At 41.7% G+C, this 26,341-nt stretch overlaps 2 protein-coding genes across 6 annotated transcripts in view; one reads left to right on the top strand and one right to left on the bottom strand.

Annotated features, from left to right (window-relative positions):
- The window catches only part of LOC135207379 (protein RRP5 homolog), a 150,189-nt gene extending 125,828 nt beyond the window's left edge, over positions 1 to 24,361 (top strand). For both annotated transcript variants that reach the window (XM_064239118.1, XM_064239111.1), the window contains exons 12-15: positions 3,801 to 4,031; positions 22,766 to 22,919; positions 23,205 to 23,370; positions 24,111 to 24,361. In XM_064239118.1, coding sequence (XP_064095188.1) covers positions 3,801 to 4,031; positions 22,766 to 22,919; positions 23,205 to 23,370; positions 24,111 to 24,273 — 714 coding nt within the window. In that variant the 3' untranslated portion in view covers positions 24,274 to 24,361. The remainder of the gene's footprint in view (positions 1 to 3,800; positions 4,032 to 22,765; positions 22,920 to 23,204; positions 23,371 to 24,110) is intronic.
- LOC135207355 (uncharacterized) overlaps positions 24,355 to 26,341 on the bottom strand; it is a 316,324-nt gene continuing 314,337 nt past the window's right edge. For all 4 annotated transcript variants that reach the window (XM_064239086.1, XM_064239094.1, XM_064239106.1 and 1 more), the window contains one exon: positions 24,355 to 25,201. In XM_064239086.1, coding sequence (XP_064095156.1) covers positions 25,084 to 25,201 — 118 coding nt within the window. In that variant the 3' untranslated portion in view covers positions 24,355 to 25,083. The remainder of the gene's footprint in view (positions 25,202 to 26,341) is intronic.

Here is a 26,341-nt window from a genome sequence, read left to right as displayed (position 1 = left end):
ATCCATGTACCTCGACGATTGGCTAATAAGGGCCAATTCAGAAGATCGTTGTTTGAAGGACTTACAAGTAACTTTAGAATTGACGAAGGCTTTGGGACTTCTTGTCAATTTCAAGAAGTCATCACTATTCCCGAGCAAGAGTGTGTGTATCTCGGGATACAGATGAACTCTCTGAGTTTTCGGGCTTTTCCCTCGCAGGAAAAGGATAGCCCGAGGATTCGAGAGAGTAACAACCTTCTTAGGGAAAGAAGTATGCACAGTGAGGGAGTGGATGAGTCTGCTGGGGACGCTCTCCTCTCTGGAGCAATTCGTTTCCCTAGGAAGGTTGCACCTGAGACCACTCCAATTCTTTCTTCATCGGAATTGGAGTCGTCGTTCTCAGGATTTGACGTTCTCCCTGTCGTTATCCCAGGACATCAAGAAACATCTCTTATGGTGGAACAGATCCCAACCTCTTTGCGAAGGGGACTGTCTCTTCAACAATCACAGACCCCCAACCTGGTGTTGTTCTCCGACGCGTCGGACATGGGGTGGGGTGCAACTCTGGGAACCAGCGAAGTGTCAGGTACCTGGGTGGGGGACCAGGTAGCCTGGCACATCAACAGAAAGGAGTTGATGGCTGTGTGGTTGGCTCTGAAGGCTTTCGAGCCCAAAGTCAGAAGATCGGTAGTGCAGGTCAACGCGGACAACACTACAGCTCTGGCATACATCAGGAAACAGGGGGGGACGCATTCCTTCTCCCTGTACGAGACAGCAAGAGACCTTCTTCTGTGGGCAGAAGAAAGAGGAATCAAGCTTCTCACAGGTTCGTGCAGGGAGAAAGGAATGTAAGAGCAGATCGCCTCAGCAGGAAAAGATCAGGTCCTTCCCACAGAGTGGACCCTTCATCTGGATGTATGCCAGAGCCTGTGGAAGTTATGGGGCAGGCCACACATAGACCTCTTTGCCACGTCAAAGAACAAGAGGCTGGATCCTTACTGCTCTCCGATATCAGATCCAGAGGCAGTAGCAATAGATGCTCTTCTTCTAGACTGGAACGGACTCGACGTCTACGCGTTTCCCCCCTTCAAGATCCTGGGGCTAACCATCAAGAAGTTCGTAGAGTCCGATCAACGAGAATGACCTTAATCGCTCCCTTTTGGCCGGCCCAAGAATGGTTCACAGAGGTACTGGAATGGTTGGTGGACCTTCCAAGATCGCTCCCAGCTAAGGAGCGATCTACTCAGACAACCCCACTTCGAACAGGTACCACAAAAATTCTCCTCGCTCTCAGTCCGACTGGTTTCAGACTGTCCAAAGTTGGTCAGAGCGAAAGGCTTTTCAGCAACACCTGCTAAAGCAATCGCAAGAGCGAGGAGACTTCCACCTTGCGTGTATACCAGTCAAAGTGGGATGTCTTCCAGACGTTGGTGCAAGAGGAAGAACATTTCCTCTTCAGTACCTCTGTGACCCAAATTGCGGATTTCCTTATTTTCCTCAAAGAAGAATGTCATCTGGTTGTGTCAACTATTAAGGGATACCGCAGTATGTTGGCGGCGGTATTTCGGCATAGAGGCTTAAATATATCCGATGATAAGGACCTGCATGATCTTATTAGATCATTTGAAACCATTAAGCGTCCTCATGTAGTACCGAACTGGAATCTAGACGTAGTCCTACAATTCTTGGATCGTCTAGATTCGAACCTCCTGGCTTAGCCTCTTTCAAGGATTTGACGAAGAAGGCTATCTTCCTTTGGCCCTAGCTACAGCTAAGAGAGTGAGTGAGCTCCAAAGCTATTGAGGGCAATGTAGGGTTTAAGGAAGATTCTATGATGTGTTCATTTCTTCCAAGTTTCCTGGCAAAGAATGAAAACCCACCCATCACGCCCTTGGCCCAGGAGCTTTGAAGTTCGTAGTTTATCTTTTCTAGTAGGGGAAGAGCTGAAAGAACTCTTTTGCCCACCTATGAGAATTATGAAGTATTTGCCTTAAGAGGAAGGAACAACTTAAGGCTAATCAAGATGTGCTTTGGTGCTCCGTAAAGGACCCCACTCGGCCCATGTCGAAGAATGCTCTTTCCTTTTTTCTGAGAAGCCTTATTACAGAGGCACATGTTTGCCTGTAAGGAAGATCATTTTAGACTACTGAAAGTGAAAGCTCACGAGGTGAGAGCCATCGCAACTTCGCTTGCATTCAGAAAAAATATGTCTGTGCGGAACTTGATGGAGGCGACTTTTTGGAGATGCCAATCGGTTTTCGCAAACCACTACCTACGTGATGTAAAAAATCACATATGATAAATGCTTCGCCTTGGGTCCTTTCGTATCGGCGGATTCGGTGCTGGGGCAGGGAGCTGAAACTTCATCCTGGTGTAAATATAGTTACCCGGTATATTTTATATTGTTGTTTTTGGTTGGTCTGAAAGAGGTTGCAGGAGGCACCTCTTTTTGTCGTAATATTAACCCTTTGTATTTTGGTTAGGTGGTCTGGTGGGTTTTGGCTCCTTGCAGAGCCGAGGTACGTGGTAAGGATCTGTTAGGTAAGCGGACAAGGTCCCTCTAACAGCATCCGACTTGGATTCTACCACAATAGGGGATCACATATCCCAGTGGTAGATCCGAGAGTCTTTCAGCATCAGGTCACGTCCTAGCTGTAGCTCTCCAGGCAATGCAGACTCAGAGATAGTATCTATGAAGTCTTCATCCTGAAAAGGTGAGAACCAAGGTTTTTATATCCTACAACATTAGTTGTTTCCCGTCTTACCTGTATTATTGAGCTGTCTCTTACCCTCCACCAAGGGTGCCAATCAGCTAAGTATATATCTGTCAGGGAAGTTCATGTACAAAAATGATATGTTAAACTACAATAAAGTTTTGTACATACTTACCTGGCAGATATATCGATTAATGGCCCCACCCAGCCTCCCCTCAGGAGACAGGTGGAAGAGAAAATCTGACAAGCTTACGGGAGTGGTTCGTGCATCCGCCACCCAGCGGCGGGTAAGGTAGACCACCTGACCTACCTGTCGCGTGTGCCGCGAGATTTGAAATTCTGTCGGGAACGTCGGAGACTATAGCTAAGTATATATCTGCAGGTAAGTATGTACAAAACTTTATTGTAGTTTAACAATATCATGTGATGCATTTTTTCGTTAAAAATAAAACATTGATTCTGAATTTGGGAATGAAATTAAAACCTACTATATGCCAGAGTACAAACCATGGCATGGAACTGTTGCCTATACAATTAGTAATTCTTAAATTACACTAACCTTGAATAACACTGCTATTCAGAACATAACACCCACATAAACTAGGAACTAGCCTACTGCACTTGAACCTGGGAGTAGCTGCTGATTTAATTTCTTGAAAAATTAACCAAATAAACTTTTAATAAAAATAAAGTATTTTGAAGCTTTTTATCGATGTAAAAATAATAAAGTATAAAACGTTGTAGGCATCATTTATTTTTAGAAGTTTTCCTTTTCACTTGTTACCCATTGTGTAATGTTTTATATTTAATAAAAATTTGAGAAATGTTGACTTGTTTGGAAAACAGATTGCAGTCACATTGTTGTGGCAATGCTGCGGATTTTCAGATAAAAAATTTTCTTGAGGCTGTAATTTTTAAATTTTGTATGTGACTTACCGAGTAATTATATTGCTAAGAGTTTCTACAAGTAGAAACTCTTAGTGATATAATTACTGAGTAAGTATATACAAAAGCAAATTTTATTACAATATAATTTTTTAAGACTACTGTTCTTGTACCATAATTCTAAAAATTTCTCTGAAATTTTTATATTAATTTTATTTACAGAATGCAGAAGTAGATCGTGCCAGGTCTGTTGCCCAGCGAGCATTACAAGTAATTAATGTTCAGGAGTTTGAGGAACGCATTAATATTTGGACTGTAATTCTCAGGTTAGAAGTTTTATATGGGACTGAAGAATCCCTCAGTAAAGTCTTTGGTGAAGCCTTGGCCACTAATGACCCACTTAAAATCTACATAGCTATGGCAATGGTCTATGCAGAAAATAATAAAATCAAGGTAGGTGAGAGTACTGTATGAAATAATTATAGTAATGTGTGTCATTGTAAGGTTGGGTGTAATCTGGAATAGAATGGGGCTGTGGATTTTTATAGGTGGTACTTGAGTGTATGTAACTATACCGTATTATTTTTTTATTGTAATATTTAATTGTTTCTCATCTTTGTGGAATATATATTTAATAAGTTTCCAAGTGGAGGCATCTATGATACACTAAATAATCAACACATATATTCTGTTAAATTCCATGAAGGTAGGCTGTGTAAATTCTGTAGTACACTTGTACCTCAACTTAATGGACAATTGAGGGGTCTGGTCTTCCAATAAGTAGCAAAATCAGGTAGGTAACAAAGACTCAAGACTCTACCAGAGAACCCCTAGAACTTGCGTGTAAGCTGATAAACTCGGTAATGAATAAAGCTATATGCTGATTTTTTTTTACTAAGCAAGTAGTTACTGCTTTGTACTGCATTTTAGTAAAGCCACATTAAAAATCTGATAAACAATCCACCCAAAGAGAGAGAGAGAGTGTGTGTGTGTGTGTGGTGGGAGGGAGGGGGGTTCAGGCTTGTGAAAGAATTATAACAAAAGTGTTATTTATTTGGTATGCATGTGTACGCAAAAAATATGAAATGCTTATGCCTTCAAATGTCATTGGTTGAATTACTGAGCATATATGCAGTGCACTAATTAAGTAGTGGAACCTGACCAAAGTTAATTTTATTTGGGATGAATCTTGCAAGGAGATATTAGTATCCAGATAATTTTATTATGGAAATTTATATAATTAGCTATTAAAGGGTTGGTCCATAGTATTTATCTTCATTAATAATAAAATTTAAATTTTATTAATCAAATTAGCTTGTTAAAAATATTATAATTGGAATAAGTTAAAATGTAGAGCCAGACTAAAGAATAATTTTTTTTTTTTTTATTGAGTAAACAATGACCTAAATGATTCAAGAAAGCAGAGACCATCAACCCTTGCTGGATTAAGGGATTATTTCTTTTACCTCAGCCATGGCTCAGGAATCCAGTTAAAGTAATTTAGCTCCCTAGTGCTCATGTTTTATGTGTAGAGGTTTATGAGATTGAAATGAATGTTATGCTCATAACCATTTCTGTTGAACACTTCTGACAAAATATTTTTCACCGACAAAATATTTTTCACTGATTTATTTCCAAAAATGACAAATTTTAAAGTAATTTACACAGGAATCATCTTCAGCACAAGCTGGAGCAGGCTATTCTAGGCAAGGTTGTTCAGTTTTTCCCACACTGGTGGGAGAGGTGAGGGGTACCCTCACCACTCCCTTCGCTGAGTCGTGTAACCACTTGCCTAATAGCTCAGTTAAATGAATGAGGGGTGGCTGGAGGTGGGCAGTTTATGTAAAGACCTCGGTTTGTATATTAGGAAAAAAACAAATTACTTTTAAAATTTGTCATTTATTCCTACACGAATACAAACCATAGGTCTTTACATAGTAAGACTTATTAATTGATCTTTATGACTAGCCTTCCTTACCGACTGGGTTTGCCTCACCTAGGACTCTTTCCTGGTGGTGTAATGTCAAGCAAAAGGAATCAGTGCCATGCCTCTGATCAGAGGAGGAAAAGTGTGCTGGACTGCAGACTTCTGGGCTTTTCAACATATGTTATGGGTTTGAAAACACCATTACTTTGAAAAGAATATGAAGAACATTGTGTTGGAGACAATAAAGCTAAGTAATAGGTTAGTTTTATTGCCCGTCCCTCTCTCCCCTTGCTAGAGAGAAGGTGGGATTTGCTTCCATTAGGTCATAACCATGAAAAAATAGAAAGGCTGATCACTCACTAGCATCTGTATCCGTCCAGCGTATGACTGTCTAGGAACCTATCCTCTGCCTGTCGCAAGAGGAAGGTACAAGAAGGATAAAGGAGGGAGGCCAGTCACACACACTTTCACTTGTATTACCGTACATCTTAGAACAGATGCTACCTGTCCTGCAAGGGCAACTGGATGAGCTACATAACTTGTTGAGTAGCCACCACAGGACCGAAGGAAAAAGTGTCCAAGGACCTATGGGCAATGTCCCTCACGTAGGAGGTGAATGTCATTTGACAAGACCACACTCTTGCTCTCAGCACCTGATATACAGACTGATTCTTCTTGAATGTGAGGGAGGTTGCAATGCCCTTAACTTCATGAGCTCTGGGCCAAAACATGATCAAGTCCTCGTTTGATGATGCGTATATCCGTTTAATGGTTTCACAAAGCCAGATAGATATTGTGTTCTTGGTCTTGCCAGTGGTAACAAAAAGTTGTCGAAACTCAGGCTTGAGCTGCAGTCCTTTTAAGATGGCGCCATAGCACTCTGATTGGACATAGTAGCATCTCTTCTGGCTCATTACCAACAAAGTCCGGTACGGAGGGGATTGAAAAGGGCTCGAATCTGGCGTGAGGGACCCTGGGTTCTGAGTCTTTGCCATGAATTCTGGGATAAATTCTAGCCAAATAGATTCCCATCCCCTTGAGTGTTTAACATTGTAAGAAAGAGCATGAAGTTTGCCTATTCTCTTCATCAATGGTGGGGCAAGCAGAAATACAGTCTTGAGTGTCAGATCCCTGTCTGACGACTCTCGTAGAGGCTTGCAAGGTACACGAGTCAAGTTCCAAAGGACACGAGTCACATCCCACTTCACATCCCACTCAGGGGGCCTGATTTCTGTGGGAGGGCAAGACTTTTCAAGCTTCTCATCAGCATAGAAATCTCCCAAGAGGGCAAGAGAAATATGACAAATTTGTAACTAATTTGTATTTTTCATAACTTACAAACCTGAGATCTTAACATTAGGATAAATACTCAGCGCCAGCTGGAAACCGGTAAAGTTTAAAATAATTGTGTACGCAAGGGACTATTGGCATCTATGCTTGGTCACGAGACATGTGGGGCCACCCACATACCCCTCATTAACTCGTGACCCTGTTAGTTATTCTTCCAACCCAGGTTAGTTGATAGATGGGTGGTTAGAGGTGGGCCTTTGTATGTTAAGACCTCAGGTTTGTAAGTTATGAAAAATACAAATTTGTTACAAATTTGCCATTTGTTCACATACGAAATAAACCTTCGGTCTTAACATTAGGATAGACTTACTCTTGGTGGGAGGGAAGTACTATTTACCAACTGGGAGTTTGCCACCTTTGATCAGTTTTCTGAATACCAGAATTCTACGAAACAACTGACCAGTATTTCCAAATCTAAGACATATATGAATATCATAGAGTCAGACTTCTGGGTTTTTACACAATGTCATAGTTCATTGCATCCGAGGAAGATAAGAAGATCTGTTCCCCTAACAAACCAATTCATCCACACTGCCCTAAGTTAAGAAGGAGACAGAAATTTGAAAAGGAAAGAGGCCAGTTAACTCCTCCATTTCATATTCATACCATCATCTTACACAAGATACCAACTGACCCGCCAGGGGTACTGGATGAGTTACACCTTTTGTTGAGCAGCCAACAAAGGACCCAAGGAAATTGTATCCAAGGACCTCTGGGCAACCTTATATATATAGATATATATATATATATATATATATATATATATATATAGATATTAGTATATAGGAATTGAAAGAGGTTTTCATAACAAAGAACCCACTCTCAAATTTCAATGAACAGACAGACACCTCCTTAAAATTGCTCAGTTTTGAGCTTCAATACAGTCACAGACCAACCGTCACGATCATTTTAACAGATATGTTCTTAAATGCCAGGAGGCCCATATTCCTCTGATGACCTTCTCTTCTGTATAACCACATTGGTACTACTTGACAAACAAGGAGTAGGCTTTACCGATCGCCTCTGTTTGGCCTGTTCCTTTACGTCTACCACCTTAATGTTCTAGGTGACTTAGTTCTTTCTATAACCACAGAGTACTTTGACAAGTTAAAGCCGGCCATGCTGAAGGTTCCTCACACATACTCACACCGTACTGAGCATGACTAAGAAATGTATCTGTCATCATGACCTGTGCTGCATTGACTCATTATCCCGGATTCCAGGGCCAACTGGAACTGATGTTCTGGACTACTTTTGAGTCTACATCAAAATCCTGATTATTGAGTACTCCCACTCTACCAAGGTTAGAGGAAGACCCCCCATCCACGGTCAGTTTCCTGTAACGTGACTGATGTATATGCCTGGTGGTAGTCCGTCAAGGCTACTCTGATACAGAGTATGTTTTCACTTATCAGATTGGAGTTCTTATGTGCCCCATCAAGTTCACTGCTCCTGATTCATCTGAATATTAGTCAGTGTGAAGCGATATTCACATGCCCAATCACCAGTCCAATGTATATCACCATGCATGTAAACATGTAATTACAGAGATTCTTCCCTCTGTTCTGACAACCTCTCCACCAGATCATTGTCTACTGACCGAATGCCTTTAATGGACAGAAACGTTCACTATACAGGCAGTCACGGCCAAAGAGTCATTCTGTATATGTGAGCTAACGACCTTTGGAGTCGTGTTACGTCCAAGATGACACTCTACACCCAAAAACTGAGAACTGTTAGTTCGAAAGGGATTACTGGTCAACCTCCAGACCTTGAGATATTTATTCTACCTATCGGTGGTGCTTCTTCTCCACACAAACCTGGTAGCGATGATTGTGCTATGTTAAACTTTATCAGTCACTCATCCTGGGTCCTCCTTAATTACTGGAACCCATCCTTCCGTCCGGGACATGGTGGAACAGGTAGAACCTAGAGTTTGTGTAACCTCCAGGATGTTCCCAGTATCGCAAATGGAATCCTCAGGCTCCTCGAAGAATGAAACCCCTGAGACAGCTATTAAATGGTTTTTCCATTATACGAGTTCCTCTCTGGACGAGTGGTTTGTGCAATCACCTGCCAAACCGGTGGTCCGAGGTCCTACTCCCATCTCTGCCAACGCGGAATCAGAGAACTTATTTCTGGTGATAGAAAATAATTTATCGATATAGTATGGTTCGGATCCTACAATAAGCTGCAGGTCCTGTTGCTAGGTGACCGATTGGTTCCTAGCCACGTAAAAAATATCCAATCCTTCAGGTCAGCCCTCAGCCCTAGGAGAGCTATTAAACAGCTAGGTGTTTTTGTAAAAACTAAGATCCCAACCACGAAACACCTTATGCAGTGACCTGTTACAATATACGGGCATATGTTCAATATGCTACCCTCCAAAGGGAAATCCTATATTGCCAGAAACCATCATGGTGCTATTCTCGAGTAACCTAGCCCAGAATTGTACCCAACGTCACTTCACCCTACCTCACTCTTGAAGAATGGGAAACTCCACACTTTCCCCTTCCAGATATGATGAGGTACTAATGCCTTGCTCTAGCCAACTGAAGCTTGAACCCTCTATGTTAGGTTCATGACTTCAATATAGAAACTAGACCAATATGGAAGAGACCCATTTGCAGATTCCAGGTTAACCTAGCCAACAACCACTTGGACTAGTCTAAGTAGGTATAGTCAATTACGAATTGACTAACTTATTTTAAGTTGGCAAGACCAGGTTGACCCTGGCTTGGTTAGGTTAGGCTATGTTAACCCCTCCAATTAGGCTAGGACCCTGGTTTGGTTAGGTTAGGCTATGTTAACTCTTCCAATTAGGCTAGGACCCTGGTTTGGTTAGGTTAGGCTATGTTAACACTTCCAATTAGGCTAGGCTAACTCCTCCATCACTTAGGGTAGGTTAAGTCCATCCAAGATGTACACTTAACTAGGCTAGGCTAGTATAGACTAGCTTAATCTAGAAACTAAATGACTTAGGTTAGGGTAAAGCCATTCAAGAAAGTTTGGGCTATCCATGCTTGGCTACAACCACAACCTTCTAGGCTGAGGTGGTAAAAGTTTCGAATGGGTAGCCTAGGCACTAGTCTGCTCGGCTATACTTATAACCTTACTAATTCGCCCAACCTAAGATAGTACGGGCATGTTCAAGCAAGCAGATCATGTTAAGTCATCAACCCACTGTTAGGCTAAGTTGACATGTATGTCGGAACCACCTAACCTATTGAGTTAGGCTAAGCAGACCCGGCTAAGCTAAGAATTGTACCATGCAGACTAATCTAAGATAGTAAATGCAGGTTCGAAAGCCAAACCACAACCATTATTTGGTCCAAGCCAGCACATGCATACCCAACCAGTTAGTTCGGACAGTCTAAGCTAAGAACTACTACTCAGAATAACTAAGATAGTAGCAGTAGACTCGAACTGGCTGGAATAGGCAACGAATATAACCACTTGTTAGGCTAAAAGGTATGACCCAATTATCCTGGCTATAGCATCTTAGGTTACAAGTGCTCTACTTAGGCTTGGCTACCTCAAGTGACGAAAGAATGACATTCACCTCTTCCTTTCGACTTATGTTCCCATTCGATTTCATTAAGAAGAATGATTCTACCGTACTTTCGAAGGAACCAAGCTTTCGATTAGCTTTAACTACCTGTGTAAGAGTCAAAGCGTTTGGTCAATATTCTTATAGGAAGAAACCAGCTTATACCAACAAGTATATAAAACATGGGAATTCTCCTTACCTGTAAAGGCTTGAAGTTTTCTGAAGTCAACCCAAAGTATGCTACTTCCCACCATTCAGGCTGCATACGATTACTAAGAGGTATCCATATCCTTCTATCAATCCGTGCATTTTACGTGTTGTAAAATGGACTCTACATGACTAGAACAAGGTAATTCATACACTTTCATATCCTTTTTCAAACCAAACACCATGTCAATCCAAGGGGGAAACATGCTGGCAGGTGTCTCCATGCTCCCTGAAAGGTTATTGAATTGACTAATCTAATCAATCATCACCTCATACAAAGACAAGAAACTCTTGGTTTCTCTTCCCTCCGGTTCTAACGCACTGTGTTCAGCCACAGGAGACATTAATTCACTCCTACCCTCTGACAAACGTCCGGGTGCGTCATGGCCGTCCGACCATACGGCTGCAGCACTTTTGATCTTTAATGGCCACTGATGGCTCGATCTTGAATAGTCAGTAGGATCTGAGAAGGTATCTATTTGCATATGTCATGGCCTTCTGACCATACGGCCACGGCACCTTTGATCTTTAATGGCCACTGATGGCTCAATCCCGAATAGCCACTAGCCAGTAGGATTTGAGAAGGTATCTATTAGCATGCGTCATGGTCGTCCAACCATACGGCCTCGGCACCTTTGATCTTTTAATGTCCGCTGATAGCTCGATCTTGAAAATATTATAGTCATTGCAATCCTCTATACAAATATAAGAGCAATTTTATCATATTTTATTACTCTGACAACTAGATTCCATGGAAAACGTTTGTAAAAGCATCGGCGTATGTATCAAGTTAAGCCACGGCATTGTAGTCTCTCTTAGATTCTTTGTAGTCACCACTGGCAACTCCACGTTGGCCGCTAGCCCAGCGACCGTCGACGTTTTTGCTTGTTCGGACTCTTGTAAACGGCTTCGTCTGATTGCTTTGAGCTTACCAGCCACTGACTTCTTGATTTTCTTGCTGATTGGGCTGTGACAGTCCTGGTTCGAAGATGAAGAAGAATTTACTCTTCTCCTCTTGTCCCAAGGATCAGTCACGAAATCCCGTAACCTCCAACGCTTGACTGGTACACTCAGTGATGCCATCGAACTTAGTTATGACACCATCTAGAGAAGAAGACGAATCACGCCTTTTCTTTTTGTCTTACTTAGCCATTTTAACCTTAGATCCTGTTTATTCTTCATTACTGTGTGTACCAATGAGTCAAAAAGCGTACTAGGTTCTGGAGGCAGCAAAGTAAATCGAGAATAGTAGGGTGTGACGTCATGACTACCGCCATATGCAAGTGGTCTTGGCTATGACGTCAACATGCTTGATGGAAGCATGAGGCTGTTTATGGTACTCTTGCAGCCAAGATCAAGAGACCCAACCTTCTGTGGCATTTCTACTTTACAAGGATGTGACAGTCCTGGCTCGAAGATGAAGAAGAAATTATTCTCCTCTTGGCACGAGGATCAGTCACGAAGTCCCTGATTCTAGCCTTTCCAACTCTTCACAGCAGCCACACTAGATTAACTTTCCATCATTCTTTTGTTCGACAATTACAACTACTTTTTGTGCTTTCATATAATAGTGATGTAACAATCCTGGCTCGAAGATGGAGAAGAAACTTCTCCTCTTGGCTTGAGGATCAGCTATGAAATCCCTATTTTTTTTCCAGGATTGGCAGGAGAACACATTGGCATCAAAGCCAGTCACCTAAGCTTGACGCCTCAGCGGAAGGATACAGAGGAAAGACTTGTGTCTTTTCCATTATGTGACTTATATCTCCTAACGCTTGTGATTTCTCTCAAAAACAATATGCATTAAAAACCTCCCATCCGAAAGCATAGTTGTAAAGTACTCTTGTACCTCGAAATGAAAATGGAAGCATGCCTTCGTGTAGGCTGCAGCTGTGAAGAGACGTCATGGCAGTTGCCATGTTTATGACGTCACTGAGCAACTTTAATGCGAAGCCAGCACCTTACCAGAAGCGCAAGGCTGTTGATGTTATTCTCGTAGTCATAGCAACCTGACATTAAAGGCTGTCTTTACAGATGGCGACGCATCCGACCGCCATCCAGTGCATGTCAGGATAAAAGGAACATCCATCACGTGGGATCCTGGATGGCAACATGACATTATACATCAAACCAACTGTCCTTTTGGGTTGGTTCTCCTGATGAGCCTAACACCGACTGCATACCTGCATCCTCTCTACCCACGTATCTGGAACGAAAACAAGATGACGATGCCCGCCTCTCCCCACAGGTCCCAAAGCACATCCAGATACATCAAAGCTTTGGATTACAGGCAATCCATATGAATATGTGATATTCCCAAGCACAGGTAACGAATTAACCGTACCTTAAGAGTTTCTTCACCTACGACTTACTACTCGATGAGTACTTCGACGTCGAAACCGTCGAAGAAAATAACAGGGTGTTTATCTGCTTCTTGTGATATCCAGTAAGTCTTGCAGCATGAGAAGGCTTCATGTTCACATACCCGGGAATTCCAAACAACAAATTGAAAACAACAGGGGGCAAACTAAACCGGCTTTAAAAGGATGCAGCAAAGACCGTCCTCACTTAAAGGCGGTAAGAAAATAACTAATGGGGTCACAAGTTAATAAGGGATATGTGGGTGGCCTCACATGTCTCGTGACCAAGCACAGATGCCAATAGTCCCTTGCGTACACAATTATTTTAAACTTTACTGGTTTCCAGCTGGCGCTGAGTATTTATCCTAATGTTTAGACCGAAGGTTTGTTTCGTATATGAACAAGTGTGGCTCTGTAGCCCTTAATTGGCGAGAGAGAGAGAGAGAGAGATGCTTCTCTCAGTGAAGGAAGACCAGAAAGTCCAATACTTGCTGAATAGTAGCTCCGACCAGAGAGGAACCCCTTTTGCGAGACCAACCACAAAAGATGGCCCGTTTCCCTTGGTGGACATCCGCAGAGGATTTCTGAAGATATCCAGACATCTCCGTTGCTGTTTGACGAGAACAGCTTCTTGTTCATAGGAGACACTGCATGGTCTCCAGCTGTGAAGGGATAAGGACTCTTCGGACTGGTGGAACCTCTTACATGAGGTTGGCAGAGAAAGTTGTGCCATGGGGGGATTTCTCTCTGTCCTCAGATGGCAGAGCCAGCAGGCCTGGCTGCTGCTCAGCATGTGGCCATTCTGAGATTCACAGTGATCATTACCCTGTTGATCACTTGATGAATAAGACAGAATGGAGAAAAAGCATATGTGTCATGATTGTCCCACAGGTGCTGCAAGGCATCCTCTGCCACAACCCAGGGATCCAAACGACTGAACAAAATACTTGCAACTTCCTGTTGGGCTGTGTTGCAGAGAGGTCTATTACTGGTCGTCCCCAAAGATTGAACAACCTTTCCACAACATCTGGTTGCAAGGACTATTCTGTCCCTATCCCTTGACCCTAACAGCTGAGTTTGTCTGCCACTCACTCTTTTTGCTTGGGATCATCTGGCTGACAAATCCACTGAGTGTGCTATTGCCCACTCGCGCAATTGTACCATCAACTGATGAAGCTGGCAAGCCACGAGTCCCCCTTGCTTGTTGACGTATGCCACTACCATGGTATTGTTGCTCATTAGTACCACAAAATGGCCTAGTACTCGATCCTGGAACTCCCCTGAAGAGCCAGGAAGTCTGCCTCGAGTTCCAGGATGTTGATGTGCAATGCTTGTCGTTCTGATTCTACACACCTGAAATCAACAAGTCCTCCAGAGGAACGAAAGGGCTGCTGGCTTGCACCCTTCCCCAGGGGGGGTTGAAAAAGGCTGGGTATTCTTGCGAGGGGCCCTAGGATTTTGTGGTTTCCTGGGACCTGCAAACGAAGGACCAGCCTGACTTGGGGTCAGACTGCAGTGGTGCATGAAGGCCCAACTGTCTTTTATCAGTGTGCAGTAGACGACGTGGTTGTTGTTATCCACCTGTCATTGATCTACTGTGGTGTCTACATGGAACCCAGCAAAGTTCCGTTTCTCAGTTAAGACCAATTCGGGACTTACAAACTTTAGAACTCGGCAGAGAGATGCGTCTAACCTCTTTAAGTACCAAGTTTGCACATAGGTTTGTCTGGATAGCCAGGTAAGTAATAGTCTTACCTTCAGACAGGAAGAGTCGATTAAGGTTAGCCATGTCTTTGTTGGGGAGTGAAGGAAAGGAAGTGATAACCTTACCGACTGTTGTAGACCAATGGTGAATCCAAGAGACTGCTTGGAACACTGCCATAGCAGTCGCTGATAAAGTTGCAGACTTGATGCGAGAGGGAGATTTTTTCTGCTCGGAGTTACTTCAACGACAGACCTGGACTGAGACAAAGCAAGTCTGGGTTGACCTGTGCAGTCGGGATTGACCTTTCAGAAGGTTTATAAAACTTCTGTTGAGGGAGTGGTGGAGGAAGCAGCTTAAATGAGTGGCTGGCTCGAAGTGAATTCTCTCTTCCAGAGACGAGAGAATTCACATGACCTACGACTGATTCTGCAAGCTTTGACCTTGGCAATCCTATAGATGGTAAGGATTTCTTTCAAGGCCCTACTAGGACTTTGAGGCCTGAAGGAACAGTCCCATTGTCAGCCAAGGTTTCATCCCTGAATTTGTTATACAGACGAATCAGTTTAACAATATCAGTGTAGGACCTCTGCAGCTCTGAAGTATACCCGTCCTTGGGGAGAGGACCCTCCATTCCTTCTAAGTCGTGGTCTCCTCCTGAGTTGCCCTCTCTGAAGGTGAAAGACCTCCACTAGAACCCACATGATCCCTCCCATGGTTCCCCACACAACCCCAGGAGGTTGAAGAACAGGTGAGAGGAGCCTGGCACCCTTTGTTGACCTGCTGGAGACGAAACTTCAGCAGGAGAGGAAGGCCATGAGCGACAGTCAGACTGAATTGACGATCTCAGAGACAATGTTACAGTGTCGAAATATCCTGGAAAGGGTCGACACAGTGTTACGGCCTCTGAGAGAGGTCCGCTTCAGGTTTGATATGAAATAAATTAAAAAAAAAAAACATTTCAACACCAACAGTTGAAACTGGGGATACGAATATAGAAAGAAACACTAACACAACAAAGGTTTTTTTACAAGCTTACTAACAAAGGTAAATGCAGAATGGTATCTCCTATTTACATAAAAAGGTAGAATCTTACACTGCATGAACTGGGGGAACAGTGAGGCAGTTCAAATACTTGCTAGTCTGTTTGGTAATCCAAAACGATGGCTTCGCAAAAGGAAAACGATGATCGCAGACTTCCTCTTGACTCCGTATTGCAGCAAATAGTCTACTTGTAAGGCAGGAACTCACCAAAACCTCTAGCAGGACCTTTTCTTCTCTGAAGTCTGCTCGACGTCAAGATAACACGGACGTGCACTCCTGAAGACGACTAGACCAGTATCCAACCAACTCTCTAACAACTTTTTCCTGATCCTTCGTTAGTTCCTTTTTCTCGTATCTCACGGATGATCTCTGCTGCTGCTGATCTCTCACTGATAATCTGATCTGTGGCTCTTACTGAGGATATCTCTCTTTGACTAACTGGAGTCTCTCTTTTACAATCTCTCTTCTCTTCTCCTTACTGCTGCTGCTTCCTCCGTCGTATTTATATGGCATTCTGGGGGCGGGGCGTACGGCGAGCGTCACAGACTCCTAGTCCGAGTTTACTAGGACTCCCTAGATGAATCTAGACGAGGTATTGCATCAGAAAACGCGGCATTTCTCCCGACACATTGGCGCGTGTTTGCGCTCCGCAACACGCCCGACGATTCCAGAACAGCCGCGAGAAAAAGGCGCCTCCAACATGGGCGCGAAAACCTCCTTACTGCCGAACTTCTCGAAAATGCGTTCTCCTTTCCTTTATCTTCCTTTGCTATGAAGCAATTACCATCACAGGCCCCCCCCCCAAAAGAGAAAAAAATGAAATCAACTGATTTTATTTTTTTTTCTAAAGAGGAACAAGAATTAAACAGCAGGGAACAGTTCTGCATAAAGCTTTAATCCAGTCAAACACGCACGCTTCTCCACACATACACTCACTCGTGCGATAACAGAAAATGGTTATTAGGCTACTCATTCTGAGAAATCTCTAGAGGCTATCTCCTATAACATTATACTTCTCTCTTACTTTTTCCATTTTCTGAACTCTGATTAAAACTTATAAATACTAAAACATCTCTTGTGTTTTTCTCAAAACTAAACTCACTTAGTAATAACTGTTACACGGGTGGAGGCCACGGCACGGGGCGTTGTTTATAATTCTGAAGCAAATTTACATTTACTGACTTTGCTCTACTCTTACCCACATTAATTCTATGATGTATATTTCCCCTCTTCTCTAAAACTGAAAAAGGACCGTCGAAATTATGAGATAAAGAAGAACTTTCTTTCTGGACTAGTACTAGAACTTTATCTCTTACACACAAACTTCTCTCCTTTGTTCTAAGATAAGGTTTTCCTTCAGTTTCCCCTTGACTTCCGTTCGGGTTTTCTTTCGCTAAGTGCCAAGCGCTTCTGTTCTCCTCCGCAAGCTGACAAACATCTCTTAAATTGTTTTTATAATAATCAAGATTAGTTAAACTACTTCTAGGCAAAGTTCCGAACATATTTATAATTACATCATCAAAAGATTCGCCTACTGAAGAAATATTACACAACGGAACTCTGGAGATTACTTGAATCGGTTTCCCTGCAATTTGATATTCATGAGTTTAAAACGTGCCTCTTAAGACATACATCATTTTTCAGCTTAGGCCAAAAGTACGCCCTACTAATACACTTGAAAATTTTATTTACTCCTAAATGTCCTTGCTCATTGTGTACTAACTACAAAACTAGTTCACGAAACTTCCAAGGAACTACTAATTTTTCTGTGATTCCCCCTTCACTACCCGACTTAAAACGAACATAACGACACAAAACTTCGTTCTTTAAACAAAAAGTTTCCTTACACACATCATCGAGATCATCATCCAGCTCTCATTCAAAAATTCGGGTTAGTGTCTCATCCTCTCTCTGCAACTTGACTAGCTCATCCTTATCCAAAACGTTAGAGCCTAATTCATCACCGTAACTAGGACTAGATACCTGTACATTTACTATGTTACTTCCGACAACTACACCTTCCGTTTGGCTATCACTGTACACGAAAGAGTTAGGTCTCTCAGCCACACTCATGCCAAGATCAACCTCGCTACCTCTATCACACTCGTTTGAATCCACGAACGTACTCACGTTCGAATCCACAAACTCACTCTCGTTCGAATCCACGAACAAATTATGACCGTAGTCTATATCTGTATCTAAACCCGACCTAGTTACTACCATTTCAGGCACTGTAATATTCCTCACAACAGGATTCACATTCTTGGATAAAGCTAAGTCGTTGCTGACAATAATGTCAACGCCTTCAATGGGCAAACTGTCCACAACTGCAAGTTTTACTTCTCCTGGCACTACCTGACTTTCTAAATTCAACTTCAACAAAGGACAAAGAACACAAGTGTTAGGAAATCTACCTAACATGACTTTCTCTTCCATATTGATTTCTGCCCTGTTCGGCACACACTCCCTCCTTATCAGTGATACAGCGGCCCCTGTGTCTCGAAGCAAGACCACTTCTCTCGAATTTACTCCTCCAAGAGAGGAAACTACGCCTTCCGACAGAAATTCACCAAAAACTTTCCCAGTTTCTCTTATCACATCATTCCTACTTAACGAAAGGTTAACTAGAGATACTGGTTTCTTACCGTCCTTCCTTTGTACTGCACAATTCCTCGCTAAATGCCCTTTCCCATTACATCGGAAACAAGTCAATTCTGAGCCACTATATGCCATTTTACTCTTACAAACCTTAGACGTATGACCAGGTTTTCCGCATCTATAACAGTAATAGTCACTTTTACTCGCATTGCTATTACTAGGACTGAAACCTTTACTGCTTTGTACTCTACCAGATGAAGGATCATTTCGTTTCTTACTAACACTCAAATTATGAGTTAGACTATATTCGTCAGCTAGCCTAGTTGCTCCTGCAAAAGATACTTCTCGCCTATCCTCTATATAAAGTTTAATCTCAGGGGATACGTTATCTTTGAAGTTTTCTAACAACACTTAAGTTCTTCAAACCATCAAAATCCTCAACCTTAGCAGAAGTTAACCAATCAAAAAACAGCCTTTCTAACTTCTTACCGTATTCTACATACGTAATATTTTCATCCTTTCTCAAATTTCTAAATTTCTTACGGTATGCCTCCGGTACTAACCTATATGTGCTAAGAACAGTTTCTTTCACGATATCGTAATTATCACATTCCTCCTTAGACATGCAACTGTACACAGTAAGTGCCCTACCACTCAAAACTGACTGCAAATATAAAGTCCACGTTTCTTTAGGAGAACCTACTCGTTCCATTAACTTCTCAAAACACATGAAATATGTCGTAACATCTTCCTCATCAAACTTTGGTACTAATTTTAGCACTGCACTCAAACCTAACCTATCAGTTTCGCCTGTCTGACTGTTATGAGCATTTTGCCTTAACCGAGCAATTTCCAACTCATGGATACGCTCTTTCTCTCTTCCTGCTCATGCATACATACTTTCTCTCTCTTCCTGCTACATTACCAACATCTCTCTCTCTTGCTGCATTCTCATTGCTTCTCTCTCTTGCTGCATTTTCATTGCTTCTCTCTCTTGCTGCATTTTCATTGCTTCTCTCTCTTGCTGCATTTTCATTACTTCTCTCTCATACTTTTCCCTCTCTTTCCTTTCAACATACTCACGGAGATCATTCCCCTCTAGACCTAGGAGCTTACCCGACTCAATAAACTCTTTCACCATCTCACTCATTCTGATTCTTTCTATATTCTCCCTATTTCAAACTGTTAAAGTGTTGATATCCTGTCATGGTCGCCACAATGTTACGGACTCTGAGATCTCAGAGACAATGTTAGGGTGTCGAAATATCCTGGAAAGGGTCGACACAGTGTTCCAGCCTCTGAGAGAGGTCCGCTTCAGGTTCGATATGAAATAAATTTAAAAAAAAAAACATTTCAACACCAACAGTTGAAACTGGGGATACGAATATAGAAAGAAACACTAACACAACAAAGGTTTATTTACAAGGTTACTAACAAAGGTAAATGCAGAATGGTATCTCCTATTTACATAAAAAGATAGAATCTTACACTGCATGAACTGGGGGAACAGTGAGGCAATTCAAATACTTGCTAGTCAATTTGGTAATCCAAAACGATGGCTTCGCAAAAGGAAAACGATGATCGCAGACGTCCTCTTGACTCCGTATTGCAGCAAATAGTCTACTTGTAAGGCAGGAACTCACCAAAACCTCTAGCAGGACCTTTTCTTCTCTGAAGTCTGCTCGACGTCAAGATAACACGGACGTGCACTCCTGAAGACGACTAGACCAGTATCCAACCAACTCTCTAACAACTTTTTCCTGATCCTTCGTTGGTTCCTTTTTCTCGTATCTCACGGATGATCTCTGCTGCTGCTGATCTCTCACTGATAATCTGATCTGTGGCTCTTACTGAGGATATCTCTCTGTGACTAACTGGAGTCTCTCTTTTACGATCTCTCTTCTCTTCTCCTTACTGCTGCTACTTCCTCCGTCATATTTATACGGGATTCTGGGGGTGGGGCGTACGGCGAGCGTCACAGACTCCCCTGTTTACTAGGACTCCTAGATGAATCTAGACGAGGTATTGCATCAGAAAACCCAGCATTTCTCCCGACACATTGGTGCGTGCGTGTTTGCGCTCCACAACACGCCCGACGATTCCAGAACAGCCGCGAGAAAAAGGCGCCTCCAACACGGGCGCGAAAACCTCCATACTGCCGAACTTCTCGAAAATGCGTTCTCCTTTCCTTTATCTTCCTTTGCTATGAAGCAATTACCATCACAGCTGCATGGACCTGGGAGAACTTCCGTCACATGAAGGTGAATGGGCGAGAGCTGCCCCTGGGAGAAGGGTCACGCCCTGTAGGGCAAGAGCATGGTCTGTCCCAATGAGGGGCAGGACTTGTCCTGGAGGCCAAGGCCTTTAATAGTATATCTGATTTATGAACCTAGGGTTGGCATCGTCTACTCGGGACCCAATCTGACTAACCAAGGGGCAGCTCATAGGGCCCACATCCTGGGTTGGGGATTCTGGAGTTAGGGCAATGTTTGCATATTGCACACCCACACTCTCTCTCTATAGTCTGTATCCAGGGCCGGGGAGCATGAACGCCCCTTGTAGGTGCACATCCAGTGAAGCCCAAGGGTTAGGACTTTCAGGGGCATGGGTTGTAGAGACCAGTATGCAAGGATCGTTGGAGCAGGGGGCCACACCCCTAATGACTTTTCCACTGTGATGGAATGGTTCTCCAGGTCAGAACCTTGAGGAGCTCTCTACAGAAGAAGGAACTATACCAGGCAATAGGGATGCCTGGTGTTTGCTATCGGAGCCCTGTGTGCCAGTCGTGTCACGGCTGTTCCAAGGGCGAGCTGCTTCCAAGCCTCTGATGTATGGAGACACCCGAGACTTTGGTCCTCTGTCCTGAGAAGGATAGGCACATTCCTAAGATGCAGGTTCCCCGTCCTGGGACGGGAGTGTTATAGAGATGATCTTGCCTCTTCTGTGGACCTTTTCACGGACTAGATCCGCTACCCCTCCCATTCAGGTCTGTCCACCTAACAAGAACCTCAGAAGGAGAAGGATATTTATTGCGATCTAGTGCCCCGGCGTTCTTCCTCTTTGGGTCTGGCCGCCTAATGGGACCCTCAGGAGAAAGGAAGGCGGCGAAAGCAGATGGAGGTGTAGGTACTGGTGACGTCAAAGAAGAACGTGACCTCTTCTTTGATTTCATCTCAGTTTTGTACCTTTTATTAATTCTGCTAGGAGGAGATCATTAGCATCAGAAGACATCGGAAGGTGCATCAATTGATGGGATCAGATGGATAACCGAAGGAACCATGATAGTAGTTGTGGTGACCTTAGATCCAATAACTGAAACTGTAGTCCCAGTTACTGCCACTGTAGAGAAGGGGGCTGGTTTGCAGCTCTAAGATGCGAGATCAAGCCCCTCACTGACGGTTTCCCTGGAAGACCAAGGGAAGGCCAGAGGTTCTTCAGATCTTGACAGGTCCTCCTGATCTCCCCTAGACCTGAGAAAGATGATAATTTGGTGGCTTCCTCGCCTTGACCTGGGAGGGAATGGCCCCCCTCCCCCCAAAAGAAAATGGAAGAAACCCTTGAGAGATTAAGACTGGTCCCCCTCCTCCATGCAAACCCCATTGCCAAAGCACCAGGGGAGTATGGAGTGACTTCTCTCCCAAAAGAAGCAGCAAACCAGAATCGCATGGGAAAAGACAAGCTACCTGGAGTCCTCCAAGGGGACTATCCCTCCAAATGGATGTGCAGTGTTCTTGGATTTCCTCTTCTCAGCGAACCTCATCCATTGTTCTGGGGATCAGTCGCAACACTCGGGGCAAGTATCATAGAACACACAAGTGTGTGGCATTTAGTGCAAACAGTGTGCGGACCAACATCAAAGGGTGAAAGAAAGCAATTGCACTGTCGCTGTCCTACAACTGGGCAAAATTTACGTTTAGGCTTAAATGAGTCTTGGCTTTGCATTATTCAAAGGCAAGAACAGATAAACAACAATTATTCAGTCAACAAAAAGGAAGGAAAACACCAAGCTGAGACTCAAGTAGAATGGCAAGGAAGCAGTTGGGCAGAGGAAGGCAATGATGCAACTGCTCTCAATGAAGGGTATAAGGCAAGTGGTTACATGACTCGGCAATTGGAAGGGTGAGGGTACCCCTCACCTCTCCCATCTACTAGTAGTGCAACTACCAAACAACCTTTTTGTGTAGAATAGCCTACTCCAGCTGGCACTAAAGGTACTTCCTAGGTAAAGACCAATGGGTTAAATTCATGTAGGAGTAACTGGATATTTGTTGTCAATATTGCATTGCCATAGAAGGAATGGTCATTAGGTGTCCTTCAACAGATGAACCAGTAATATTGTGCTTTCAGAAGTGTCAGGCATAGAGGATTATGAGATTGGAATGAATGTTATGCTCATAACTATATCTGCTGAACACTTCATCATTAGTTATTCTGGTTTGAAATTTGCAGGAAGCAGAGGACACCTATTACAAAGTGACCAAAAAATTTAGCCAAACTTTTGATGTTTGGATAAAGGCAGGTATATTTTTCTTCAAGAACAACATGTTGGAAGAAGGGCGAAAATATATGGACCGTGCATTACTGTCCCTTCATAAAAGTCATCGTAAGTATTATATTCTAATGAGTTTTAAACTAGTTGTGAATAGTGAGACATAAGCAGTTGCCCATTGTAAGCATTTTTGCTATTCCTTTGTTACAGAATTTATCATTCTAGAGTGGTGGTTTTCATATCCTGGGAATATTTGCTTGCTACCTTTAATCTGGTAAGCAACCAAAGCACAGATTTATACTTAAGATTAGTTCCTCTGTGATTTGGAATCAGACCTTATTTTAATTACTAATTATGTTCTGTATATTTTTGTACAATTAAAGATCAATGTTGTTACAGATGTGAATTTGATCAATCGGTTTGCTCAACTTGAGTTCCAGTTTGGGGAGATTGAGAGAGCACGAACCATGTTTGAGAGCCTACTGAGCAATTATCCAAAACGCATGGATATGTGGAGTGTGTATGTTGATTTGCTGTGGAAAAGAGGAGATATAGAAGGTGCAAGGTAAGAGTTTCTTCTAAGTTTTTATATACTGAATACAATATACAATGAACCTTTGGTTCTCGACTAATTTGACCATGGCAAGTTTTGATAATACATACTGCAGGTCCAAAAACCCATCCGAGTCTCTGGCCAGAATAACATACGCTAATACATAGTACTGTAATACTGTACCCCCCAGGCTATATTTATATTGATGTAATCCCCCAACTTGGCAAACTAAGATAGGCCAATTTAAAAGTGGAAAGAGGAAGAACAGTGGTATAAAAATATTCAAAAAAATATTTTGCACTTATAACAGCAAACTGAGCATAAATGACAGAATTGAATAAGTATTCTGGTTGTGGGGAGTGGTGGATGTGTTAACTGAAGGTTTTGCCCAGCATGCAAAAATACCAACTAATTTATCTTGTTATAAAAAAACTGTATTGATGAAATAAGGAACTAATATAGTAATATTTCTGGAGTAATTGCAAACATGTATATAAAAAAGTATACTATTTACAATTTATTCTCATGCACTTTGTTAATTTCTTGAGTGCATTCATTTCCTGCCTTGAAGCTCCACTCAGCCGACATGGTCAAATTCTTCTAAAAACAGTCTGATGTAGTCATCAATATTTAATTAATTATCCAGTTCATGAATTGCTCTCGTATACAGTTTGACAATCTTTTATATTTTTAACAAGATGATGTTCCATCGCAGTTTCTCTGGATATCCACAGTACTATTCTTCTTTTCAGGCAAGTTTTGGAACGCATGACCAGTTTAAAGTTAAGGTTGCGACAAATGCGTACAGTTTTCAAGAAGTTTCTGGAATTTGAAAAAATTCATGGTACTCCTCAGAGTGTGGAATCTGTTAAAACAAGAGTTAAAGAGTATGTTGCTGCATCACTTCAAGAATAATCTTATTTACTATGTTCTTCAGGCATGGTTCTAATTGAAGAACAAAATGTATGTATAATGGTTGCATGAATAAAAGGAATGTAAATAATTTGTTTTAATTTTAAGAAACCTCTTTCAGTCAGTCACAAAAATCCATAAAATTTATAAAATAATAACTGGAAAGTCAATGGAACTTCAAACCTATTTATGTTAATGTTGTCATATATCATTCTGCAGTCAGTCTAATACAACTAAACAAAATACTTCACTACATCTCTTCAACACAGAATAAGTATTGCAAGTCCTTCAAGTGATAGAAATTTACAGATTACTACGACTATTATCCATGTGATATTAAGTAGAATCACATGAAATCCTTTGTAAAAACAAAATAAAAATTATACCAACAGTAACAAGAATAAACATATTGTAACATTTTATGTGCTGCATCAAGTGAATAACTATATTGCACATTAAATTAGTACTGCTCCAAGTAAAAAAAAAACATGTACTGCTCCAAGTAAAAAAAAACAACTCTCTTGAAAAGACAAAAGTTGCTGAAAACTGGAAAAAAATCAATTTGCCTCACAAATGGCCTACATTAGGAACGAAATATGCAATAATTACAACCATCCCATCCAGGATGTTTATAAATACCACCATTACAAAGTAAAAATTAAACTTGTTCCCTTAAACAGTAACAAAAAACAAAAGCTTATTAAAGTAAATATATAACTGAAGGTACTAATGGTCCTTTCATATATTTCCACATTACTTTGGAAAAGGGGTGAAAAAGAAGTTTTTAAATTGTAACACTAACAAATTGTGGCCCTAGCTCCTTCCAGTGCCAAAGTTAGATATAACATCATCTACACTTGCAGATAATGTGTGAAGTGATGATACTGCTGTGTTGAAAGATGACACAACTTTTCTCAGGGATTCTGAAAACCTAGAATGATAAATTATAGGAATTAACATTGTCCACAAATTAAGCATAAAAAAAATATTGAGTACATCTAAAATACAAAGTACTATTTGGAATAAATGGAAAAGAAAAACATCAGAAATTCAAGATAACATTAATCACATGAAAAGTACTGCATTATTAAAAGTAAGGTAAGGCTGAAAAAATCTTTTAATATAAAAGATCTGGACTATGGACAAATCTGCATCCTACGGGTCAGCCTTTACATGATCAGATGGTGAATCTGAGAGGATATACAAAAGAAGGAATAATGGATACAAGATGTGGAAAAGTGTACAAACCTGTACCCTTCAACTATAATGCTTGCTTTTAAATACATAGAACTAATGTAATAACCAGCCATGAACACTCGTAGAAATTTAGAGAGGTAAAAAACACAAGATACAAATCTGATGAACAGTATTGCATTATTACAAGCAGATGAAATATTAAACTACTTTTGTCAAAATTTGAAAAATGTAGACCAGAAAAAACTGATAATGGGAGTTCAAGTACTACTGAAAAAAGAAGTACAGTAAGGATAAACTTTTATGGGACAACACAAATATATAGCCACATCAAAAAATGTGTAAAGGATGTTTAAAATGTAGGTACACATTTTTTTTTTAAATTTTGTAAATGTAAGTGCAGATAACTATGGACCTTGCAACAGTATAGAAAAAACTTGCAGCAAGTTTAAAATGTGTTCATGGGCACCCATCTTGTAAATGGTTACAAATTCTACAAGCACTACTGGTGTCAGTAGTGTCATTATCTCAGAAAGATGTTATATGTGGGAAACTGCAGAATGCCAGATTTAAGTTACGTAAAAGGGGAAGGGACTGTTGACTAAAGATTTACAAACGGCAATTGAGAGGGAAACTAATAAAAATGCACTGGGGGTCGAATGAGATCACAAACCAGGTACCATAATATGATGGTGAATATTATTATTATTACATTATTGTTACCCAGCCTGCAACCCCAGTTGGAGTAGCTGAATGTTACAAGCTCAATGGTTAATTAGGAAAGCTCCCAATATGCAAAACGAAAATAGAGAAAATCAAACTTTATACTACATATACAGTAGTTTCAAGATAACTGTGCAGTGCCATAATGTTGTTA

This window comes from Macrobrachium nipponense, chromosome 11, assembly GCF_015104395.2.
Source record: "Macrobrachium nipponense isolate FS-2020 chromosome 11, ASM1510439v2, whole genome shotgun sequence".
Lineage (NCBI taxonomy): Eukaryota > Metazoa > Arthropoda > Malacostraca > Decapoda > Palaemonidae > Macrobrachium > Macrobrachium nipponense.
This window is presented reverse-complemented; position numbering and strand designations above follow the sequence as displayed.